At 35.3% G+C, this 22,475-nt stretch overlaps 2 protein-coding genes across 3 annotated transcripts in view; both read left to right on the top strand.

The window, feature by feature from the left end:
- Positions 1 to 17,935, top strand: part of LOC106871585 (acetyl-coenzyme A synthetase, cytoplasmic) — a 36,928-nt gene extending 18,993 nt beyond the window's left edge. For both annotated transcript variants that reach the window (XM_014918095.3, XM_014918094.3), the window contains exons 5-16: positions 7,493 to 7,568; positions 8,395 to 8,515; positions 8,978 to 9,105; positions 9,543 to 9,735; positions 10,718 to 10,851; positions 11,008 to 11,140; positions 11,648 to 11,704; positions 12,710 to 12,793; positions 13,134 to 13,242; positions 14,130 to 14,329; positions 15,045 to 15,090; positions 15,303 to 17,935. In XM_014918095.3, the coding sequence (XP_014773581.1) occupies positions 7,493 to 7,568; positions 8,395 to 8,515; positions 8,978 to 9,105; positions 9,543 to 9,735; positions 10,718 to 10,851; positions 11,008 to 11,140; positions 11,648 to 11,704; positions 12,710 to 12,793; positions 13,134 to 13,242; positions 14,130 to 14,329; positions 15,045 to 15,090; positions 15,303 to 15,508 (1,487 nt within the window). In that variant the 3' untranslated portion in view covers positions 15,509 to 17,935. The remainder of the gene's footprint in view (positions 1 to 7,492; positions 7,569 to 8,394; positions 8,516 to 8,977; positions 9,106 to 9,542; positions 9,736 to 10,717; positions 10,852 to 11,007; positions 11,141 to 11,647; positions 11,705 to 12,709; positions 12,794 to 13,133; positions 13,243 to 14,129; positions 14,330 to 15,044; positions 15,091 to 15,302) is intronic.
- Positions 17,936 to 20,420: 2,485 nt separating this feature from the next.
- On the top strand, positions 20,421 to 21,782 carry LOC106871583 (serine/threonine-protein kinase mos). The gene has a single exon (XM_014918092.3). It carries the CDS (start codon positions 20,566 to 20,568, stop codon positions 21,553 to 21,555), a length of 990 nt encoding a protein of 329 aa, XP_014773578.1. The 5' UTR covers positions 20,421 to 20,565; the 3' UTR covers positions 21,556 to 21,782.
- Positions 21,783 to 22,475: the final 693 nt, after the last annotated feature.

Here is a 22,475-nt window from a genome sequence, read left to right as displayed (position 1 = left end):
TTGTTATTTAATTCTTAACGAGCATCCTAATTAGAAACACTCTTGCCATAATCCTCCAATCTCAACGTTTTTAATCTATCTAGGACCATATTGACCAACTTGTTGCTTTTTGTTTTGTTTTCTTAAGACATTGAGGTGTGATTTGAGGGGGATTTAGCTGCTATTTGCTGCAGGTTGAATGGTTATGTTCAGGTTCCCTTGCTGGGTTAAAAGTGGTTTTTAACTGCACTGAAGCTATATGGGACTCCATGATTCCTTCGCTTAATAAAACTTGCATGTTTTCTCTTAATCTTGAAACCGTTTTATTACTAGAAATATTCTTATATTTATATTTGTATAAATATATGTATTTGTGTGTCTGTGTGTGCATATATGCATTTGTGTGTATACAAATGTATGTATGTCATCATCATCATCATTTAATGCCGGTTTTCCTTGTTGGCATGGGTTGGACAGTTTGACAGGAGCTGGCCAGCTGAAGAGCTGCCCAGGCCCCATGTCTGTTTTGGCATGGATGCCCTTCCTAATAGCCACCACCTTATAGAGTTTACTGAGTGCTTTAACACAGCACCTACGAGCCAGGATTGTTTAGCTGAAGAGAGATGCAGGGGACACACCTGTATGCAAGGACAACCATGATTTTGCTCAGCTTGATGTGTCTTCTCAAGCATAGCAAACTGCCAGAAGTTTCAGTCCCCTGTCATCGTCTCTGTGAGGCCCAACGTCAGAAGATCCTTTCCCTCCATATATATATAGAGAGAGAGAGAGAGAGTGTTAGGTGTGATGTACAGAATTGAATATTGAGAAAAAAAGTCGTCAGAATTTTGGAGAAAAAAAATCCTTTTATTTCTTTAAAAAAAAAAAATAATAATTTTCTCTTCTAAACAAAACCCTCCAAAAACATCTGTTTTATATAAAAGAACAAACTGTTTGTACATTAACAAAATTGTATTTGACAAGTTCTAGAGAGGAGCGAAAGCGCTAATAATAATGAAGAAATAAAAAGGTTTTTTTTCCTCAATATATATGTGTGTATATATATATATATATATATATATATATATATACCACACCCACTACACTCTCAGAGTGGTTGGCATTAGGAAGGGCATCCACCAGCTGTAGAAACTTTGCCAGATCAGATTGGAGCCTGGTGCACCCTCCTGGCTTGCCTGTCCCCAGTCAAACCATCCAACCCATACCAGCATGGAAAGTGGATGTTAAACGATGATGAAAAATATAATATGGTTTTTTTTTTTAAGTATGGAATAGCTAGGAGGGCCCATCCGAGTAGAATAGGAACCAAAGGGGTCCCTAGGTAACAAAATGGTTGAGGGTGAGGAAGAGGTGGAATAAATTTCCCTCTGTTTAGAGGAACCAGACTGTGTTAGTGAATGCATGAAGAAACAAATGGAACATCGTTAATTAAAAAGTACTTTTCATGCTTGATGAGCAGAGTGTGACCAGCAGCGGGAGCAACATTATGTGAGGTGAGTTGAGTGCAGCACTTGGGGGTTGAACTTAAGAAACTCTTGCATTTGGTTGGCAATTTATGGACAACATTTGTTGATATGTATATATATATATATATCTCACATGATCAACCAGACTATATCAGATATTGCTATACCTCACTGGTCACAATGCACTTTACATTGCTTTCAAATAATGTCACTCCACTTCTGCTACACACACACACACACACACTATATATCATCATCATCATCATCACCGCTTTCCATGCTGGCATGGGTTTGACTGTGGACTGGCGAGCCAGAAGGCTGCACCAGGCTCCAATCTGACTTGACTGAGTTTCTACAGCTGGATGCCCTTCCTAATGCCAACCACTCTGAGAGTGTAGTGGGTGCTTTTACGTGCCAACGGCAACGCTCAAGTGGTGTTTTTTATGTATCACCTGCACAGGAGCCAGTCCAGTGGCACTGGCAATGACCTTGCTTGATTGTTGTTTTTCACGTGCCACCAGCACAAGTGCCAGTAAGATAAGGCTGGTAACAATCACGCTCGAATGGTGCTTTTTACGTGTCACTGGCACGGGGGCCAGTCAGCAGCCCTGGCAACGATCACGCTCAGATGGTGTTCTTAGGGCTCCACTAGCACGGGTGCCAGTCATGCGGTGCTGTCATCGAATTTGATTTCAAATTTACTTGCCTCAACAGGTCTTCGCAAGCAGAGTTTAGTGTCCAATGAAGGAAAGATATGCATAAGTGGGCTGGTTACGCCCCTGGCAGAGGCTACGGGTTATGGTCTCACTTGGCTTGCCAGGTCTTCTCAAGCGCAGCATATTTCCAAAGGTCTCGGTCACTAGTCATTGCTTCGCTGAGGCCTAATGGTCGAAGTTCGTGCTTCACTACCTCATCCCAGGTCTTCCTGGGTCTACCTCTTCCACAGGTTCCCTCAACCGCTAGGGTGTGACACCTTTTCACACAACTATCCTCATCCATTCGCACCACATGACCTACCAGCGCAGTCGTCTCTCTTGCACACCACATCTGGTGCTTCTTAGGTCCAACTTTACCCTCAAGGCACTTACACTCTGTCGAGTATGCACACTGACGTTACACATCCAGCAGAGCATACTGGCTTCATTCCTTGCGAGCTTACGCATGTCCTCAGTAGTCACAGCCCATGTTTCACTGCCATGAAGCATGGCTGTTCGTACACATGAGTCACACAGTCTACCTTTTATTCTGAGCGAGAGGCCCTTTGTTACCAGCAGAGGTAGGAGCTCTCTGAACTTTGCCCAGGCTATTCTTCTTCTAGCAGCCACACTTTTTAGGAAAGTAATACTTTTGACATTGAATATCTTCTATAGTCAATAATATATAAGTTATTTTCTGTTTGAATTCTCATTAACTCTTCCTGTCTTCTACTCATAGTTTATATTTAGATTTAATACTGATCAAATGACATTTCCATTGTGGCCTAAACAATTTTCTACTGAACAGCTTGGTTCTACACACCTCCTCTGTTTATTTGAATTAATCAGTAATAATTTAAACGGTGTAGGAATTTTTGCCATAAGCATTCTTCAAATTGACAGATGATTTAAGAAACAAAATATATTACATCTCTACTATGACCCAATAAATATTCTTCCTAAGCAGATCTGCTAAAATAACTTCCCTTATGCCTTATACTGGTCACATATTTTTAACTTTACTACTTTCTATCTCCCTTGAAACGTTTTCTATTCCAAGCCGTGCAGTGTAGTTTTGAAAAGGATAGGATGATGCTTGAACTCTGTAGAATCATAGTTAATCAGAAATGGGACTGATTAATATGCATAGTTACTGCATCACAGATTTTTTTAATTTGCTAGATTATCTGAAAAACACATAAGTGAATTAAAGAATATATAATTCTCCATTCTTTGTAATTCTATTCTTTACTCTGTAATCTTATACTAAATGTATTTGGTATCTGAATTTTGGATTTACATATTGGACAGGCAGCAGAAAGAAATTTTATGATCTATGTAAATTAAAATGGCTTCTACTGGACAATTTAGCCAAGTTTGTTCCCTACAGAATGCTTATGAAGTATTCATCTGAATTTTTAATCCCTTTTCCATTGTGTGTATGTGTGTGTGTGTGTGTATGGGGAGGGAGAGAGAGAGAGAGAGAGAGAGATACAATGTGTTATCAGATTTTCTTGATACACATGTTGCATAAATCCTATTCTCTCAGTAGGCTGCCTTCCAATGATTGTCAGCTGTGTGCACATGGCCAGTGAGCAGCACAATGACAGCATGTATGCCTAGAAACTTTTTTCATGTTACATTTCACATACAAAACTGGCTGAAAAGCCCATCGTTGCCGGGCAACTTTTACAATCAAATCATCATCATCATCAACTTATATAAATTTGTGTTTATTTCCTGTCAGGCCTCCTCATCAGGACAGATTTGTGCAATGTTTTGCAAAAAAAAAAAGAAAAAACTTCATTGAGAGTTCTTTCCTTTTTAAATTATTTACATGTCAAATTCAAATTACGACAAATGTAAATAAACAAACGAAGTTTGCTTTTAGAAGCGTTGAGATGTCTTTTAGAAAGTTAAAGAAGTGATTTTAAATTCTCAATCGCAGAATAATGCTAATAATATAGCCTGAGCAGGATAAACTACCCCTATTTTTCAGAGAAAAGTGTAGGTGGCTAGCTGTGGACACGAACTCACTTCCCCGTGATTACATGTCACGACGCTTTGACCGATTAAGCTAAACTACCCACTACAAATTCCTCTGCAAATTAAGATATATAAATCTCGCTTTATGAGACGCTCTCATATGTTAAATTCAAATTACGACAAACGTAAATAAACAAACGAAGTTTGCTTTTAGAAGCGTTGAGATGTCTTTTAAAAAGTTAAAGAAGTGATTTAAATTCTACCTGAAATTTGGAGAAGGGATTCCATTTAAATACATTTTAAAACTGACTGTTTTGTATCAAAGAACAACAAACAGGTTGGTTTCAAAGCATTTAATTCTGTGGTGGGTTTAAACCTGCCTGAAACAGCCTCGGTTCTGTTCATTATTAAACTGGGATTTAGAAGGAAAATTGGTTTGAAATTTTGATAGCAGGTTCTAATTTAGATCATTTTAAATAGGAGATTGTATCCATAGAACCAAGGACAATTATAGGTGGATTCCTTCTTGATTTAAAACCATCAACTTAAAACCTTCATTAAAATATGTCTGTTTTCAAGCTTAATGAAAATAACAGGTTGTTTTTACTAAATCCTTAACTTTTGATTATTTTCAAAATTGAGACCAATAGGTTGTGTATTTCATTAGAAATATGATCACAAAAAGATTAATTAATTGTTTTACTAATTGAAATTTGTTTTTGTGTTTTGTGCATGAATTTCATTTGTTGAATATTGTTAATGTCTCATCACTGCTAATTAATTTGGTTCATTTTCTAGTTTGTTAACACTTCTATTTCTCATTAATTGGAAGATCTTGTGGTTTTGTGCATGCATTTCTTAATAAATAGGTTTATTAAAAAAATGTGTTTTGTCTTACCAGAGTTCATAATGGTAAGTTTTTGTGTATTGGAGCAAAAGGAATTTAGTTTTGTCCTTCTTTGTATGCTGTTCATTCTAGTGATTATTTTGGTATCTTTTCCCAAAATATTTCCTGTGAACATTGATCTTTTCATCTTGTGATTCCTTTGGTTCAACCAAAAATCACAGACCAAGAATACGGAAACTCTCATGGAACATATGGTCCTGGATATGAATATTTGCAGGGTATAAGGTGGCGATCTGGCAGGATCGTTAGCATACCTGACAAAATGCTTCGCAGTAATTCATCCGTCTCTTCATTTTTCTCTTCATGAAGAGAAGGAAAGTGTGTCAGCCATGTTCAGTTAATCACTTGTAATGTCTCTCTCTCACGTTATCTGTATGTGTATATTTCTGTGTGTGTGTGTGTATGCTCTCCTCCAGTGCCAAAAACTACTATCACCTAAACAGGTTCAATATCCAGTCAGCCATGCCAAACATTCAATGCCGAAGCAGTAACATCCAGTCATCTCCTTCCAATAAACTGTACACTTTATATGAAACTAAAATTACATTGAGACTATTTTTAAAAATGAAATTATTGATTTTTCTTTTTTTTTCTCATCAATATCATTCATTAAATTTACTTGGATTTTGTTTCGAATTTGACCTAAATTTGCTTCGGGTGCTTTTTGTTGGATTTTTTTGTGTGTTTGGGTTTTGTTTTTTGGGGTATTTGTTATTTTTCTTCTCCCTGGTTACTTTATTCACTTCACTCGTTTCATTTTCTTTTCTTTGGTTTTTGGGTTTCTTTTTTCATTCTTCAACTTCTTGTTCAAAAATTTCTTCCCTCATAACTCTGTCAATATTTTCTTCACAAACTGGGAATTTAAAATTCTTGTTTTCTGAATAATGAAAAGATGTAACAACGAATTGAATAACTTCTTGGGAAAAGCATAATTGGTTTTCTTTTCACTGTTCTTCACAGCACTATAGTGCTTAGTCTGGTGAAAGGGTAGTGCCCATAATTTTGATCAGGGGTTGTGAGGTGAATGGGAGGGGGCAAGGCAGAAGGTATCTTCCAGTCAGAGATCTGGTCAAAATTCTTGCCATAAAATGAATTCCTCCATTGAATGTGCCCAAGGCCCCCTAAACTTGGTGGTGGGGTTAAACCGAGCAAAGTGGTAGCATTAAACCAGACCAGGGGTTGGTAGGATTAAACTGGGCCATGAGGTAAGTCTACCACCCAAATAGGGCACAATAGGATTTGAACTCAAAATGCAAAGCATCGGTACAAATTCTGAAAAACATCTTGAATGACATTCAGATAATTTTGATGTCTGCTGTCCTAGACTGATGCTTTATTTTATTGGCCCCAGAAAGATAAAAGGCAAAATAACCTCAGTGGGATTTGAACACAGAATACAAGGAGCCTTCGCTTCATCTTTCACCACTTTTAGCCATTCTTTCTCTTGCTTCCTTTCCTCCACTTCCTTCCATGTCCCTTGCCATCACCTCTCTCATCCACTTTCGTCTTTGCTCAGTACATGACTCAACTCTTTTATCCCATTTCTTTTCACAGTTTCCATTGCTTGTTGTATCCTTTCATTTTTTACAATTCAGTGTCTTCTTTGTCTCTCTCTCTCAACAATACTCTGTTCATCCATCAAATCATTTCTATTTCCATTCTTTCCAGCCTACAAGTAGATGAAGATGAAGTACTGTTATTCTTTCAGAAGTACTTTTATCTCTTATTCTTGTATACTAAGATTTTGACATCTGTTATTCCGCAAGTTTACCTTCTCATTAATAAATACAATCCTCAACACCAGCCATTTGTCCAGAAAACACTGTGCCACGCACGTTATTATTAGACCATTAAATAATCATATTCAGCAATATAAAGCCACTGACATTCTTCTTGCCATTGTTTACCATTATTAACATTAAAATATTCAATTGCTGGATCAGGTGATGAAAGCTGAGGAGAGAGTTAAAGCCCAACTAATTAGGGAGAGAATTAGCTTAGATGAGATGCAATTTGGTTTTGTGCCTGGGAGAAGCACCACTGATGCTATATTTCTGGTAAGGCAGCTGCAGGAGAGATACATAACCAAAGATAAACCTCTGTACTTGGCTTTTGTTGACTTGGAGAAAGCCTTTGATAGGGTCCCCTGATCCTTTATCTGGTGGTAAATACGGAAACTAAGGATAAATTAGTGGTTGATGAGAGCTGTACAAGGATGCTACCAGTAAGGTGGGGGTTGGCAATGAGTACAGCGAAGAATTCAGAGTACAAGTAGGGGTTCACCAAGGATTGGTGCTCAGCCCCAACAAGAACTATTATGAAATATTCATTATTAATTTATGTGTTCTATTGTGGTTTGTTTGAAACTTGGTAAATTGTTATTAAAATATAACAGACATGATGTGAAATAGTTTTTAAGTATCTCAGATGTTTGCTTTCAGATGGTATGTGGAGAGGAACGAAATTAATAAACTTGAAGAATATTGCTGATGAGGCCATCAAACGTTGCAAGGAAAAGTAAGGTTCATAAATATCTTGTGTGTGTGTGTGTGTGTGGGTGTGTAGGCAGCCAGTTGGCAAAGTTGTTTGAGCACCAGATAAATTGTTTTGTGGTAATCATTGTGGATCCTCTCTTCGTTCTGAGTTCAAATACCACTGAGAACCACCTTTGTTTGCAACCTTACAACTTAACACTGACGGAATAAGTAGCAGACTCCAAAAATAAGTTCTGAGATCAATTTTTATTGACAAAATCCATGCAGGTAGTGCTCCAGTATGTCCACAGTCGAATGAGTAAAAGAAATAAAAGAATGATATAGCATAGTCGTTAATAATAATAATAATAACAAGAGCACTCACAGAGTGCAAACCTCCACCAAGGCAACACCAATGTCCTGTCAACGATTAGCCAGAGATAATTTTTAAAATGAGAATATCTGAAATAAACTCGACTGCTCTCACAGAGGAAAATACTAAAAATGAACCCGACTGCTCTCAAAAATTAAGTGGAAAAAGAGGAAATATAATCCAGAATCCTTGTCTGGTACCAGATCAATCCCAAATCTAATCAGTTTGTGCCAGTCACGAGGCCAAACATCCCTGAAAGTTTCAACCGAATCCATCCAGTAGTTCTTGAGATATCTTGTCCACAGGCATCAAACTAGTAGAATCATTAGCCTGGTGGTTAAAATGCTTAGCAACGTTTCATTCTGATAATGGTGAGTCTATTGTTGTTGTCTAGACCTTGGTCAGCAGGTTTTCTAAATGTCTCCAGTATAATTTTGTTTGCAAAATACTTTTGTGAAGCACCACCATTTTACTATGATTGTTTTTGTTGTTATAGTGGCTACAATATTGATCATTGCATCGTTGTGCGTCACCTGAGTCCTAATCCGAATGAGTTGAGGAACGGAAGCAGTTGCACTCAGCAAATTCCTGCGAAACGGCCGTGTTATGATCTGAAAGTAAGTTAACGTTGGTTTCTTTGTCTTTTGCTCAAAAAAATGAGCTTTCAATGCTGGTTCCGGATTCTATAGAAAATGTTGAGATAAACTTCAAAATCATCATCAACATCATCATTTAATGTCTGTTTTCCATGCTGGCATGGGTTGGATGGTTTGACAGGAGCTAGCCAGCTGGAAAGCTGCACCAAGGTCCAATTGTCAGCTATTTATGGATGTATTTATACGCACACAGGGAGATTGTAAAGTCTGGGTACAGGGTTTTCTTTAGAAAAACTCATATTCAAACTGTGGAAGAAAAATCAAGAAATTTTAATGATATTTCTTTGTATCCAGACTTTATGGTCATCCTCTGTATATACATTTATTTGATCATGTATGTTTGTATATTTCTCTAAAAAAACTTCAATATTTGTTTCTAAAAAATGAAGCATTGCAATGTCAATTTTGTTTTGTTTTTAATAGATTAATTGGGACAGTAGTCGTGACAAATGGTGGCATGACTTATTGTCAACCAAAACTGATGAAGAATCAAAGAAATGTCCCCCAGTCTGGTGTGATGCTGAAGATCCTCTTTTTATGTTATACACAAGGTAGAGAAAACATTTTATACAGTTCTATATTTAAGAGATGAGGAATTATGTACGTTATTTACATTTGATGGATATTTGTCCTCATCTTGTTTACTGTTAACACAACGTTTCGGCTGATATACTCTCCAGCCTTCATCGGGTGTCTTGCGGAGGAAACTGAATGAAGCCTGTTGTATGTATGTGTATATCAGTGTTTGTTCCCCACTGCTTTTGACAACTGGTGTTTGTCTGCCTATATATCTGTGCACACCATAATGACAAGTGGGACAATGACTTAAGTATTTCAGGCTGCTAGCCTTCATCAGGCAATCTGATGAAGGCTAGCAGGTCAAAATTTCAGAGTCACTTTCAACCCTCATTTTGTAAAAGTATGATATATTTATGTGTGTGTGTGTGTGTTATATGACTTGTTTATTTTTTTTCACTTTCTCATTCAGTGGATCTACTGGAAAACCAAAAGGTGTCCTCCATACAACCGGTGGCTACATGTTATACGCTTACACTACATTCAAGTATGTCTTTGACTATCATGACGACGATGTGTTCTGGTGTACTGCTGATATTGGCTGGATCACAGGCCATAGTTATGTCTGCTATGGACCCTTGGTTAATGGATCAACAAGTGTGATTGTGAGCTAATATTTTCTTTATAAACAGCACATGGAGACAGACAGACATATACACACACACACACACACATACACACACACACATATCTGTTTCTTGAACTTTGTCTAATGAAGATCCGAAATTATATATTTTATTGAGAAGTAATCAAACATAAATGAAGGTGTGTGGCCAAGTGGTCAGGGTGTTGCACTCGTGATCAGAATATAGTAGTTTCAATTCCTGGACTGAGCAGTGCATTGTACTCTTAAGCAAGACACTTCATTTCACATTGTTCCAGTCCACTCAATTGTAAATGAGTGACCCCTGTAATGGATTGGTGCCTCATTCTGGGGTAGGGATGTGATTTCAATGATTTCTATGTCATGGGAACTGGGTAACTGACCCCTTTGAGTTACAGGCCTTGAGACAGTCATGTCCAGGGGTTGATTATGATGTTCATGTATCTGACCCTTATTGTTTTTTAACTCCTTTCTCGAGCATGGCACAAACAAGCGTTCCCTTGATGTCTTCATCCAAGACCTCTCCTTCCAGGTGTGCTCACCTCTTTCTTGCAGTTATGCCAATACCTCTACAGAAGGTGTTTCTCTGTCATCTTTTTGACTTGGTTTATGAATTCCAGGTCAGCACCATCCTCGTTGTACTTCATACTGCTTTAGTGGGGGCTGCAATCCCTCAACTTATTTATTTCCAAAACTACTTTGCCATTTTATCTTCTGTTGTTCTCTTAAACAATTTTCAACATGAAGTCATACTTGTTGATCATGTTTAGTCCCTGGATATTCAAAATCCTTTTTAAACAGGTTGGGTCAATTATTTTAAGAATTAAATGAAACACATAAGCAATATATTTCATTAGAAATACGCTTATGAAATGGTTAAAACAGCTCCAATAAATATTACATTCACTTGTTTCACTGATTTATTTCGCTTTTCTCATTATTCTGGTAACCCTGTTCACTTTCATTTTATTTTTCTTCAACAGTTTGAAGGAGTCCCATATTATCCAACTGCTGGACGTTTCTGGGAGATTGTGGAAAAATATAAAGTTACCAAATTCTACACTGCTCCCACTGCTATTAGATGTCTGATGAAATATGGAGATGAGTTTGTTAATAAGTAAGACATCATCCGTTCACATTCTGTCATAATATTATTGAAAGTCACGATTGTAAGAGCTGATTAATTAATTCATTTTAACCTCCTAAATACTATAATTTGCAAAAAAAAAAAAAAAAAGGTGAAACCAAATATTTTCTCATTGATTATTTTTAGTCATGATGTGAGTTCCCTGAAGGTTCTGGGTAGTGTTGGTGAACCTATCAATCCTGAGGCTTGGTTGTGGTACCACAATGTGGTTGGCAAAGGAAAATGTGCTGTTGTTGACACTTTCTGGCAAACTGAAACGGTAAGTTCAATTGAGATTTCTTCGTTTGGAAATGAATATCTTATATCAAAGCCTAATCAAATACTTTCATGGATGTCTTAAGTCTTTACACATTTTCTTGTGACATAATACTTCACACATAAAACAATTTATCTGACACTTCCTCATAATATTCTTTTACAAAACATTTTACTTGCCCACAAAACTGAATAAAATATTGAATGAGTGAAATTTTCCCAGTATATATTTTGTCGGACAGTGAGAAGACATTTGTTTTAAAATCTGATTTGTGTTATGCAGGTTTTTCTTCGGATTGTCATATTTATGACCTGAATCTAACTTAATGTTTCTAGTTTTAATTAATTTACCTTCTCGTAGAGTAAATATTTATATATATATTTCGTCATCATTGTTTAACGTCTGCTTTCCATACTATAAAATTAAAACAGCTAGTTTTAATTGTCTAATTAGTTTAAACATTTAAATTTTTTAAAATTTATAATTTTTCACTTTTGATATTATTTCTAGGGTGGCCATGTGCTAACTCCTTTACCTGGGGCAACTCCTACAAAGCCAGGATCTGCTGTAAGTAAAATTTCATTAAGGAAACTATATAATTGTTTTGTAGCAAAGACTTTTTATATAAAAATGTTTCTTTTTGTTTTGCTGCAAAATAAATTTTCAGAAAATTTTCTCTTTCTTTAATTAAACAGTTTCCAAGAAAAGCCTCTGGGTTTTTTGTTTTTTTTTCTTCTTTTATGTAAGTATAATATCAGGAAGGGCATCGTTGCCATAGAAACAACCATGCCAAAGCAGACATTGGAGCTTGGTGCAGTCCTCTCGCCTGCTAAGCTCCTTTTGAGCCATCCAACCTGGGTGATATCACCTGATATTATTACATTGTCTTGCTGTTCCATTTTTCAGTCTGAATTTCAGGCTAAAGGACGAAGGAGAGATTAGTTATAAGGAGAAACACAAACGTGAGATATAGAAGAAAATATAATCAGGTTTCTATTGATAACATCCCAGAAAAATATAGAATGGAATATCTTTATTCTCTTATTGATTAAGTTAATTGCATTGACAGAATTATATTTTGCTAGTAGAAAAAAACCCATTTGAAATCTTGAGGCATATCGAGATTATTTTAGCTAAAATTTATGTTTCATACTGTGCCATGTAAAAAAAAACACCTGTGCTGATGCCACATGAAAAGCACTCAATACACTGTGAAAAGTGGTTGGTGTTAGGAAGGGCTTCCAGCCATAGAAGCCATGCCAAAACAGACAGTTGGAGTTTGGTGCAACTCTCTTGTTTGCCAGTTCCTGTCAAACCATCCAACTCATGCCAGCATGGAAAATGGACCCTAAATGGTGGAAGTAGCAGTAGTTGCAGTGTCTACTCTTGTTGTTCTTTAAACTAAATAGAATTATTTGAAATAACTCCATTTCCTCTGTTTAAGTAATGTGTTTGTCATCAGTTGTGAGAAGAAATGCTGATACAGTTTTGTTTTTTTTTACCTTTTTGGCTGTATTCATAAACAATGTAGCCATATATATATATCATCTTCAAACGTATTTCTCATTCCAGACTTTCCCATTCTTTGGAGTTCGCCCTGCAATTTTAACTGCTGAAGGGAAGGAAGTAAAAGGACCAGTTGAAGAAGGCTATTTAGTAAGGAAATGGTTTTTAAGATTTAAACTTCTGTTTTTGCTGTTGTTGTTGTGGTGATGATGGTGCAAGAACACAAAAAGTGGGAATGTTTTATTTCCATCAGAGTTAGTTGGGAGGCCCCACAATGTCACCCTAGAATTAATCACATCATCAAAATCTTGAAGCTGTGAGATAATGCACGATTAATTGACAACAATTTGGATAAATAAGCATTAGAATCGACAAAGGAATCTGAATGGCAAAAGGTTAAACGTTATATTAAGATTAGATGAGTGTTTGTGAAAAAGTGTGATTGAACACCGGTGTAATGAAAAATGATAATTATTCTTTAATTAATTAGGTTTTTAAACAACCATGGCCTGGTATGATGAGAACAGTTTATGGCAACCACGAAAGGTTTGAAACGACATATTTCAAGAAGTTTCCCGGATTTTATTGTACAGGAGACGGTAAATATAAATTTATAAATTCACTTCTTTTCTCTTTGTGCAGGATTGTTGTGTGGGAAATAAAATGTAGTTTTTGGGGAGGCACTAATAATGGAATTATTATAATGAATTTGAGTCAGTTCTGAGATCAATTTATTCAGTTTCTACGGAGTGTGGGATTAGGTCTTGTATATTTTAGTATTAGCAAGGGCACCCAGTTGTAGAAACCATGCCAAACAGACACTGGAGCACGATGTGGTCCTTGGGCCCATCAAATCCTTTTCTACTCTCAGCACAAGGCCTGATATTTTAGGTGAGAGGGGCCAGTCGATTACATCGACCCCAATACACAACTGGTACTTAATTTATTGACCCTGAAAGGATGAAAGGCAAAGTCGACCTCGGCAGAATTTGAACTCAGAACATAAAGACATGAAATACCGCTAAGCATTTCACCCAGCGTGCTAACGGTTCTGCCAGCTCGCCGCCTTGGGCCCAGTCCGACCCATGCCAGCATGGAAAATGGAAATTAAATGATAGTGATGATGCTGATGTTCATTTGCACTCATCACATGATGTCATGATAAGGGTACCCATGGATGCACATACACATGCATACATGCAGATATATATATATGTGTGTATATGACAGGCTTTCTTTCAGTTTCTGTCGACCAAATCCACTTGCAAGGCTACTTGGGGCCATAGTAGAAAACACTTGCCTGAGGTGCAGCACTGTGGGACTGAACCCAGTACCACATGATTGGGAAGCAAGCTTCTTATCCACCCAGCCATGCCAATTCCATCAATGTTTTGAAGTTTTATCTGTTTGTCAACCTCCTTCCATAATCTTGAATTAATTTTGTGATTTCTTATTGCTTATTTAATTTTTCTTTTTCTTTTTTTAGGTGCACGTCGTGATGAAGACGATTACATCTGGATCACTGGTCGAATTGATGACATGGTCAATGTCTCTGGGCATTTGATAAGCACCGCAGAAGTGGAAGCTGCCATTGCCGAACACAGTGCCGTTGCTGAAGCAGCTGTTGTGTCTCATCCTCATTCTGTGAAGGGTGAATGTACCTATGGTTTTGTCATCCTGAATGATGTAAGTAGCTGACATTCTTGCACAATAACACAGTCATCATCATCATCATCGTTGTTTCAGTGTCCATTTTCCCTTATTTCCATGGGTCAGACAGAATTTACTGAGGCAGAAGGTGAAATGTTAGCTCATCCTGTCACCAACCCTTACCTGTTTCCAAATAAGGTAATATTTTCCCATCACTAGACAGATTTTTACAGAAGACTGGAAACATAGAACATTGCTTGCATGATGGTGACGCTTGTTTACAATTCTCACATATCAAGGTGTCGCGCTCACACACACACATATGCATACATACACACAAACACACATACATAACAGGCTTCCACACAGTTTCTACGAACCAAATTCATTCACAAGGCATTGGTTGACCCAGAGTTATAAAAGAAAAGACACTTGCCTAAGGTGCTGTACAGTAAGACTGAACCTAAAACCACTTGATTAGAAAGCAAGTTTCTTAATCACTCAGTCATGTTGAGTCTTTCATATTTGCTCTAATTAAGTACCAGTTGCATATTCGGATCGATCTAATCAACTGACCCTCTCCCCCCCAAATTTTGGGCCTTGTGCCTAGACTAGAAAAGAATATACACGAACTATTTCACAGATAATTTTGATACTGTCATTCTTCAACATGGGAATTACATGTAGAATTTCTTTAATTTTCTGGGATTTTAATTTGTTTGATTTGATGATTTTTCAATTCGTTTTCCAGGGATTTGAATTGACTGAGAAATTAATCACCGAACTGAAATGCAAAGGTAATTAACTAAAAAGCTTTCCTAATGTATTCACATCATTAGTCTAAACATATATGTACACACACAAACACACATACGCTAGCTTTCTTTTACTTCTTCTCCCAACAACCTTAGGAATTACAGAACTACAAAAGTGCCTTTTGTTTTGTTCGTTAAAAATTACATGTCCAGGATATAATTTGTATATTTTTATCTTCAATTTTTATTTTCAGTTCGTACCAAAATAGGACCGTTTGCCCAACCGGATTATATCCAATATGCTCCTGGCTTGCCTAAAACTCGATCTGGAAAGATTATGCGGAGAATTCTTCGTAAAATTGCTGTTGGAGACACAGATTTTGGTGATATAAGTACTCTTGCTGATGAATCTGTCTTAGAATTGATTTTGAAGCATAGACCCCAAACTATAAAAGCCTAAAAATGTTGAAGAACTTTTCACCTTAAACGTTCTTTGGAAATTTAAAGTGAAATTGAAAATTTTGGACCAATTCTAGAAATTGTTTTTTTTTTTTTTTTTTTTTTTTTTGATAATCATAGTCCATATCGTTATTCTAATCATAGTTGGTATTTCAGATTTAATTGTTTTGTAATATGTAAGACTAATGAATGAATTTGTTTTCTGAGTGAAATATTTCAACTTATGAAAAAAAAAAGTTCTTTTTGATAAGATTAGTTTGCTAGAATTTGGTACTTTGAAGGATTCTAAAAAAAAAAAAAAATGTTTATTCTATTAGGAATTTGTTCAAGTGAAATGTTTGCAACAAGATCAGTGTGTATTACCATTCATACTCTCTTCGTACGGCTCACAATGATCAAATATTGTATTTGTTTAATTTACTCTCTCTCTCAACCACTTTATAAATTATTGGCCAGAAAGGAACTTCCACTAGAAGTAAGGTTTCTATTTATCAATGATGATGAATTGGTCACTATTATGTTTTTTTCTTTCTTTAAATTAACTTTTGGAAAGGAGAAAATGAGAATAGTTATGTTCTGGTAAAAATCACGTCTCTGATGAAAATGCTGATGAATTGTGTTGGCAAAAAAAATTCATCCACAGAAGAGTTTGTTGAAGAATTCAGTATGTTTATTTGTCCTGAGGAGTGAAAGAACCTAATGTTTTAAGCACTTGCTCTCCTTCTGAAACAGAAAATATATAGCAGTTGTTACCATGGTTACAAAATGGTGAATGACTCTCTTTCGCTCCTTGTTAAAAACCAAACTCTTCTATGAACTCTCTGAAGGAGATTTTGCATTTTTTTCTTGTAATTATAATACTTCTTTTTCTACTGTTTGGTGCTCTGTTTTGTTAGCATCATTGGCAATAAAAACAAACAAGATTCTGATAAAAAGTTTCCATTACATTGAGATTATTTTGGTTAAGAGAGATGAGAGTTAGTAAGTGATAGTAAAAATTTGTTGTGTTAAAGAATTTTTGAAGAATTTATTAGCCAGAATCCAAAGGGCCTCATACTTGCTTCATTGTAGTGGAAGTTCTTGATGCTAAAACTTCTCTGTATTATAATATTGTTTGGTAATCTCAATTCCTAAAGCAATAATTTTCCATAACAGTAGTTCATCGTTCATGATTTCTTCACAAAAACAAAACAACATTCCAATTTTATTTGACTTCCAAAATAATATTACGATACTCATCAATCTTTAGTATTTAATCTTTTAATCATATTTTCAAGTTGTTGTGAAAACCATTTACAGCATTAAATTTCATGTGATTCATAAATTCTCTGCAAATATCTGTGGCAGATTAAAATATTATCTTGATAAAATAGTGAGTTTGATCTCTTCCTGAAGTAATAATATTGTCACAAGTGTCTGACTTTTTTTCTAAAATACTTATATATATATATCCTGGAATATATTTCTGAAATATATATGCATAAAATAGGCACTAAACATACAATTTGATATTGAGTATAAAAGCAATAAATTTAAAACAATGCCTTACACGGATACCATATATTTAGTGCAGTTTCTTGAACAGGAAACGTGGTATTTTGTTGTATCTGATCAATCATTTTAATTCCAAAAGCAATAAGACAATTTACATGGGAAAATAAATTTCAAAACATTGTTATAATTTTGATATTTGGTGATTATTATCAAGGCAGCGAACTGGCAGGATGGTGAGCGAAATGCATAGTGGCATTTCACCTGTCTTTACATTCTGAGTTCAAATTCTGCCAAGGTCAACTTTGCCTTTCAATAAAATAAGTACCAGTTGTATACTGGGGTTGATGTAATTAATCCCTCCCCCCGAAATTGCTGGCCTTATGTCAAAATTTCAAACTCTATTATTTGATAATTACTTATTGAAAGTTTAAAGTATACAATCCATATTTGACTTCTAATTTTCTGAATTTGTTGCTCATTATAACTTTTGTTATGAACTAAATACAAAAAAACAAAACAAAACCAAAACAAATTGTTATAAACTGAATTTTTAAAAAACTGTTAAATTAGATTTATGCCTATTTGTATTATTTTGAATGCATTAGATTATCAACATGTAGTTATATTCCATGTTTACAACATTAAATTATAAAATGGTGAATTAAATTTTCGGATATTTTTGTGTCAATGTATTTAGATATTTTCTCAGACAAATCTAGTATTTTTTTAGAATTTTAGTTTTGTTGCCAAGACATTATGAAGGTTTTTCCAAGGGAATTTTCAACATTATCTTTTCAACATGTGCTTTCTTGTTATTTCGATATCATACATTTCTTGTTAAATTATTACTGTTAATATCTTGTGGGAGGTTGCTTGTGTTTTCAGGTTTGTAGAAATGTTGGAATAATAAATTATGACTGGAAAAAAGAAAAAAGTTGCCTTTTTATTATTTTTGTTACTTTTGAATTTCTTATTAAATGTTAAAGATATCTTCCAATAAAAATAATAATGTACTCTTCCCCCTCACACCCTAATACTGATAAAATTCTGTTATCTAGGGACGGTCGTTACACCAATAAACACATGCACTGGTTCTATTTCACTTCTTTGTTAGTCAATTGGTTAGTTACCTAACCAATTAACTTATTGATCATTTGTTTTGTTTGTTAGTTAAACAATCAATTAGTTGTTTGTCAAAGTCTTTTCATCACTATTTGCGACCCCCATTAATGATATGCTCTTTCTCTACAATGCCTATCCTGAGTCTGAGACAAATTAATGATTGATTGGTTAGCTATTTTTGTAACTAACCAATTGATGGACAATAAAGAAGTGAAATAGAACCAGTGTGTGTGTGTTTGTTATTCGCATGATGACCTTCCCCAGACACAACAGGATCTGTTTCAACACACAAGTTCACATCAAACGAAATTCAAAAACGAAGTCTGTTATTATGAAATTCTAATCTTTTTTTTTTTTTTTACTTAATCCCTGGCCATTATCTTGTTGAAACAACATTAAAAGAATTTTGTTGTAAGGAAATTCATTACAGGTGTGACTGTGAGGTTAAAGAGCTTCCCAACCATTTAGTCTTGGGTTCAGTTCCACTGTGTAGCACCTGGGGCAAATGTCTTCTACTATAACCCCAGGGCTGACCAAAGCCTTGCGAACGGATTTGGGGATTTGATAGATGGAACCGGAAAGAAGCCCATCGTATGTGTGTGTGTGTGTACCTTCCTATGTCCTGAAATCTTGTGGTGATTGTAAACGAGCGTTACCATTATACAAGCGACGTTGTTCATTTTTATTCTTTCATGCAAAATAGGTCTGGCCATAGGGAAATGTTTGCTTGGAAGCAAGTAAGGGTTGGCGACAGGAAGGACTCCGTCAACAAATTCTGTCTGACCCATGCTAGCATGGAAAAGCGGCTGTTAAACGACGACGATAATAATGATATTGCCATATAATATGATTCAAAGTAATAAATATAATTTATATAGAATCGCAGTAAACATGTGATTCTCTGGTCATTTAAGACGAAATCTCCTTGTCTAAAATACCATATTTAATGGCATAAAAGAGGCACGGGTATATATACCCACCACACCACCACCATTCTACCCATTTTGGCGTCGCACTTTCAGGAAAAAATATTTCCAGTGCAGTAAAGCTGATGGGAAGCCCAACTTGGCATATAGGGACCCGGCATTACATTTTTGAGGATTTATTATTATTTTTTTTTATTAAGCTGGTGTGATTTATATGCCATCAAATATGGTAGACGTTCCTCGGTTTATAAACTGAAAGAAAAAAAAAATGTCGACTGCAGCAAAGTAAAAATTGTATCTCGTGAATTTAATTTTTCTTCTATTAACCCTTGGTTAGTTAAAAGCCATGCTTTACTCACCTTATTAAGAATGTAATTGTTACGAATTATAATATTCTATCGTTATCCTATCGCTGATTACGACAGTAATCAATATATTTGCTGGATCGAACTTCAGTAATGACAATATTTCACTGAATGTTTTATGGTGCCTCGCCCCGTGGCTCTCAACCTTTTTGATATCCGGGCCAAATCCAAAACCTGAATATTTTTTTGGAGGCCACACCAAAAAAAAAAAAAAAAGGGAAGTTTATTATATTTTTCACGAGGCCCTGAGAAAGGAGAAAGCGTTAAAAATTTGATTCTTAGCTTTTGGTACAACGTCAAACTTTTCTTGGATTTATTTTATTGATTGGAAGAATTAAAAATTCAATGACGGCATCGGTGAGATTTGAACTCAAAACGTGAAAGGATGCGACTAAATACTGCAGGATAAACGTTGATTCTCGTTTATCGTCGTGTTGGTTTTTGGCAAGGAGAAAGCATTATGTCAGTTTAATCAACTTCACTACTTAACAATCATCTATTTTGTTCCGACAGTTTTTGAACTCAGAGCGTAGAGTTGGGTATTTTATCATTTGTGCCCGTCCAGTTCACGTTTTATATTTGATATTAAGAATTAGAAACGGCAGAATACGATATTTTCGCGTTGTCAATGCAGATAAATACTTGTTATGTTTCAAAATCAATTTAACCATTTATATCTCTCTCCGCCTCGACAAAATGCGTCTGTGCCTAAAGGAATCAGGATGGATACCATTTATTTTGGCTTCTTTCACCGGAAGCTCTGTCCGTGAGTCTTGCCTCAACAGAAATAGATCTCCGTTTGTTCTTGAAAGTATGACAGCCAATTAGTATGGTGAAATGGTTTAGTAGTTTTATACATTTTAGTGAAGTTTTCGAATCTCCGCCTTCTACCAATATATGCCATTATCTACCAAAATGTGCCTGGGACAAAAAGTTTATAGTTGTGAACTAAGTTTCGTGATAGAAAGAAATGGATAAAAGTCATTTATTATCAACAGTTCATTTGTTATTTGTCCTGTTTGTATGAAAAAATTAATGGTTCGGTACATCTATTTACAGAATATAAACATATTTCAGAAATATTTTTCTGTTTTTTAAAAAAATGCCCCTCGGACTTATGTGTTACATAAACAATAATGCTTGTTTCTTGAATGCTTTTCAACATGGCCCATCACAACGATAAATACCAAAAGACTTTCTTCTCTGATTTTACAAAACAAATGACCGACAATTTATGTTCTAAGGATGTTATTACACCGCATTCTTTATGTAGACACATAAATTGTCATAAAATTATTCCATTTAATAACAATGCTGACGGGCAACTTAGAAAAGATCTCCATATAATTAAGAAACTTGGAAGTGGAGGATTTGGTACCGTTTATTTAGTTTGTTGGAAATCGAAAAAATTTGCCTTAAAAATTTTGCATCGCAAACCTGACAATTTGGTGATAAAATGTTTAAAAGCTGAACAACGTTTACTTCATTTTGAACACCCCAACATAGTAAGGACTCTAATGGTCCATTCTTTTTGGACTGGTCATGAAAATGGCTTGATTCTTATGGAATATGTTGGCGAGAGAAATTTACGGTGTCTCATCGATGACTCTAAAGAAGTTCTCTGTTATAATCGTCGTGTGAAATATGGTTTACAAGTTTCAAAGGCCATGGAATTCATCCATTCAAAGCATGTTGTCCACTTGGATTTGAAACCCACAAATATTATCATCACAGATAATGATGTTTGTAAAATTTGTGATTTTGGTTGCAGTCAGTGTGTAAAATGGCCAGTTGTGGAAACGTCTTCATTGTCTGGTACGGCAACATACATCGCCCCAGAACTTTTAAAAGGAAAGCAACCGACCAAGAAATGTGATGTTTATTCCTTTGGAATCATATTATGGCAAATGTTATCAAGAAAAGTGCCTTTTGAGTATGAGAATCCGCACGTAATTATCTATAAAGTGGTGACTGACAATCTACGTCCAAAGGAAATCGATTCTCTAAAGACTTCGAAAGATTTGGCATATGTGACTCTCTACAAGCAGTGCTGGGATAGAAAACCGCAGGACAGACCAACTTTTGAAGGATTAGTCGAAACCTTTAATACTTGGGTTAACAAGACCTTTTTTAAATTATAAAATATTTAGTACTAATTCATTAGGTTTTAATCTTTCTCCTTCCAATACACAGACACACGAAATATGCAAATACAAGACGGAATCTTAGATTAAAATCTTTAAAAACAATTTCCATGTTCTCGGAAATTAACTGTTTTTAGAACTTGTATTTAGCCCAGTTATTCTGTTATGTCCTTTTAATGGCTTTTATTTATAATATTAAATGAATAAATTTTTTTTAAATACAATTTTATTTCCTTTCTACCTGCCTATTCTCTTTTAGAGATTAATTTTAAAAAATAATTTGACATTAAACTAGTTGAAAGCAACTTGAAATCGAATTTTCTGTCCTGCTTCTAATCACTTTCTTTACGACGTTTATTGACTTCAAATGAATTCGACTTGAAATCTTAAAAGTTTGTTTCATATTTTTAGTGAATTTAGATAAACGTAATAATTTTATTTTTAACTATAGAAATCTACCAACAGAAAATAAGGAATAAAAAGAAAGTCTCAACCTCTTGGCGAATCTTGTCTAAAGTTTCGATGACCAAGTTACTCCAGAAGCTTAGTTTCATGTTATTACTCACTGCGAAATGCACAATCAAGACTATAACTTCATAAATTATTTAAAAACCATTTGAAAATTGTTTTTGATTTTATCGTTGTCAAAATCTGAATCGTATTAATAAATCCAAAGTTTGACTTTTTTTAGGTAGGGTTTCTTCAGCGTATACTTACAACAGAGAACAACTTGGAATTCCAGCAATAAAGATATATTTGGTTAAACTTCTTACACTTTAAGCAATCTTATACACTTGTTCTAATCGAGCAAATTTATAGTCGAAAGCGTTTCAGTCGTGACAACCCCACTACTTTTTTTTTAAATAGTATATTTTAAGGTTACATAATCCAGCTCTGAAAACCCTAGGATGTAATTT

The sequence above is a fragment of the Octopus bimaculoides genome, chromosome 7 (genome assembly GCF_046866305.1).
Source record: "Octopus bimaculoides isolate indiv1 chromosome 7, ASM4686630v1, whole genome shotgun sequence".
Lineage (NCBI taxonomy): Eukaryota > Metazoa > Mollusca > Cephalopoda > Octopoda > Octopodidae > Octopus > Octopus bimaculoides.
Note: the sequence above shows the minus strand (reverse complement) of the source record. Positions and strands in the feature narration are given on the sequence as shown.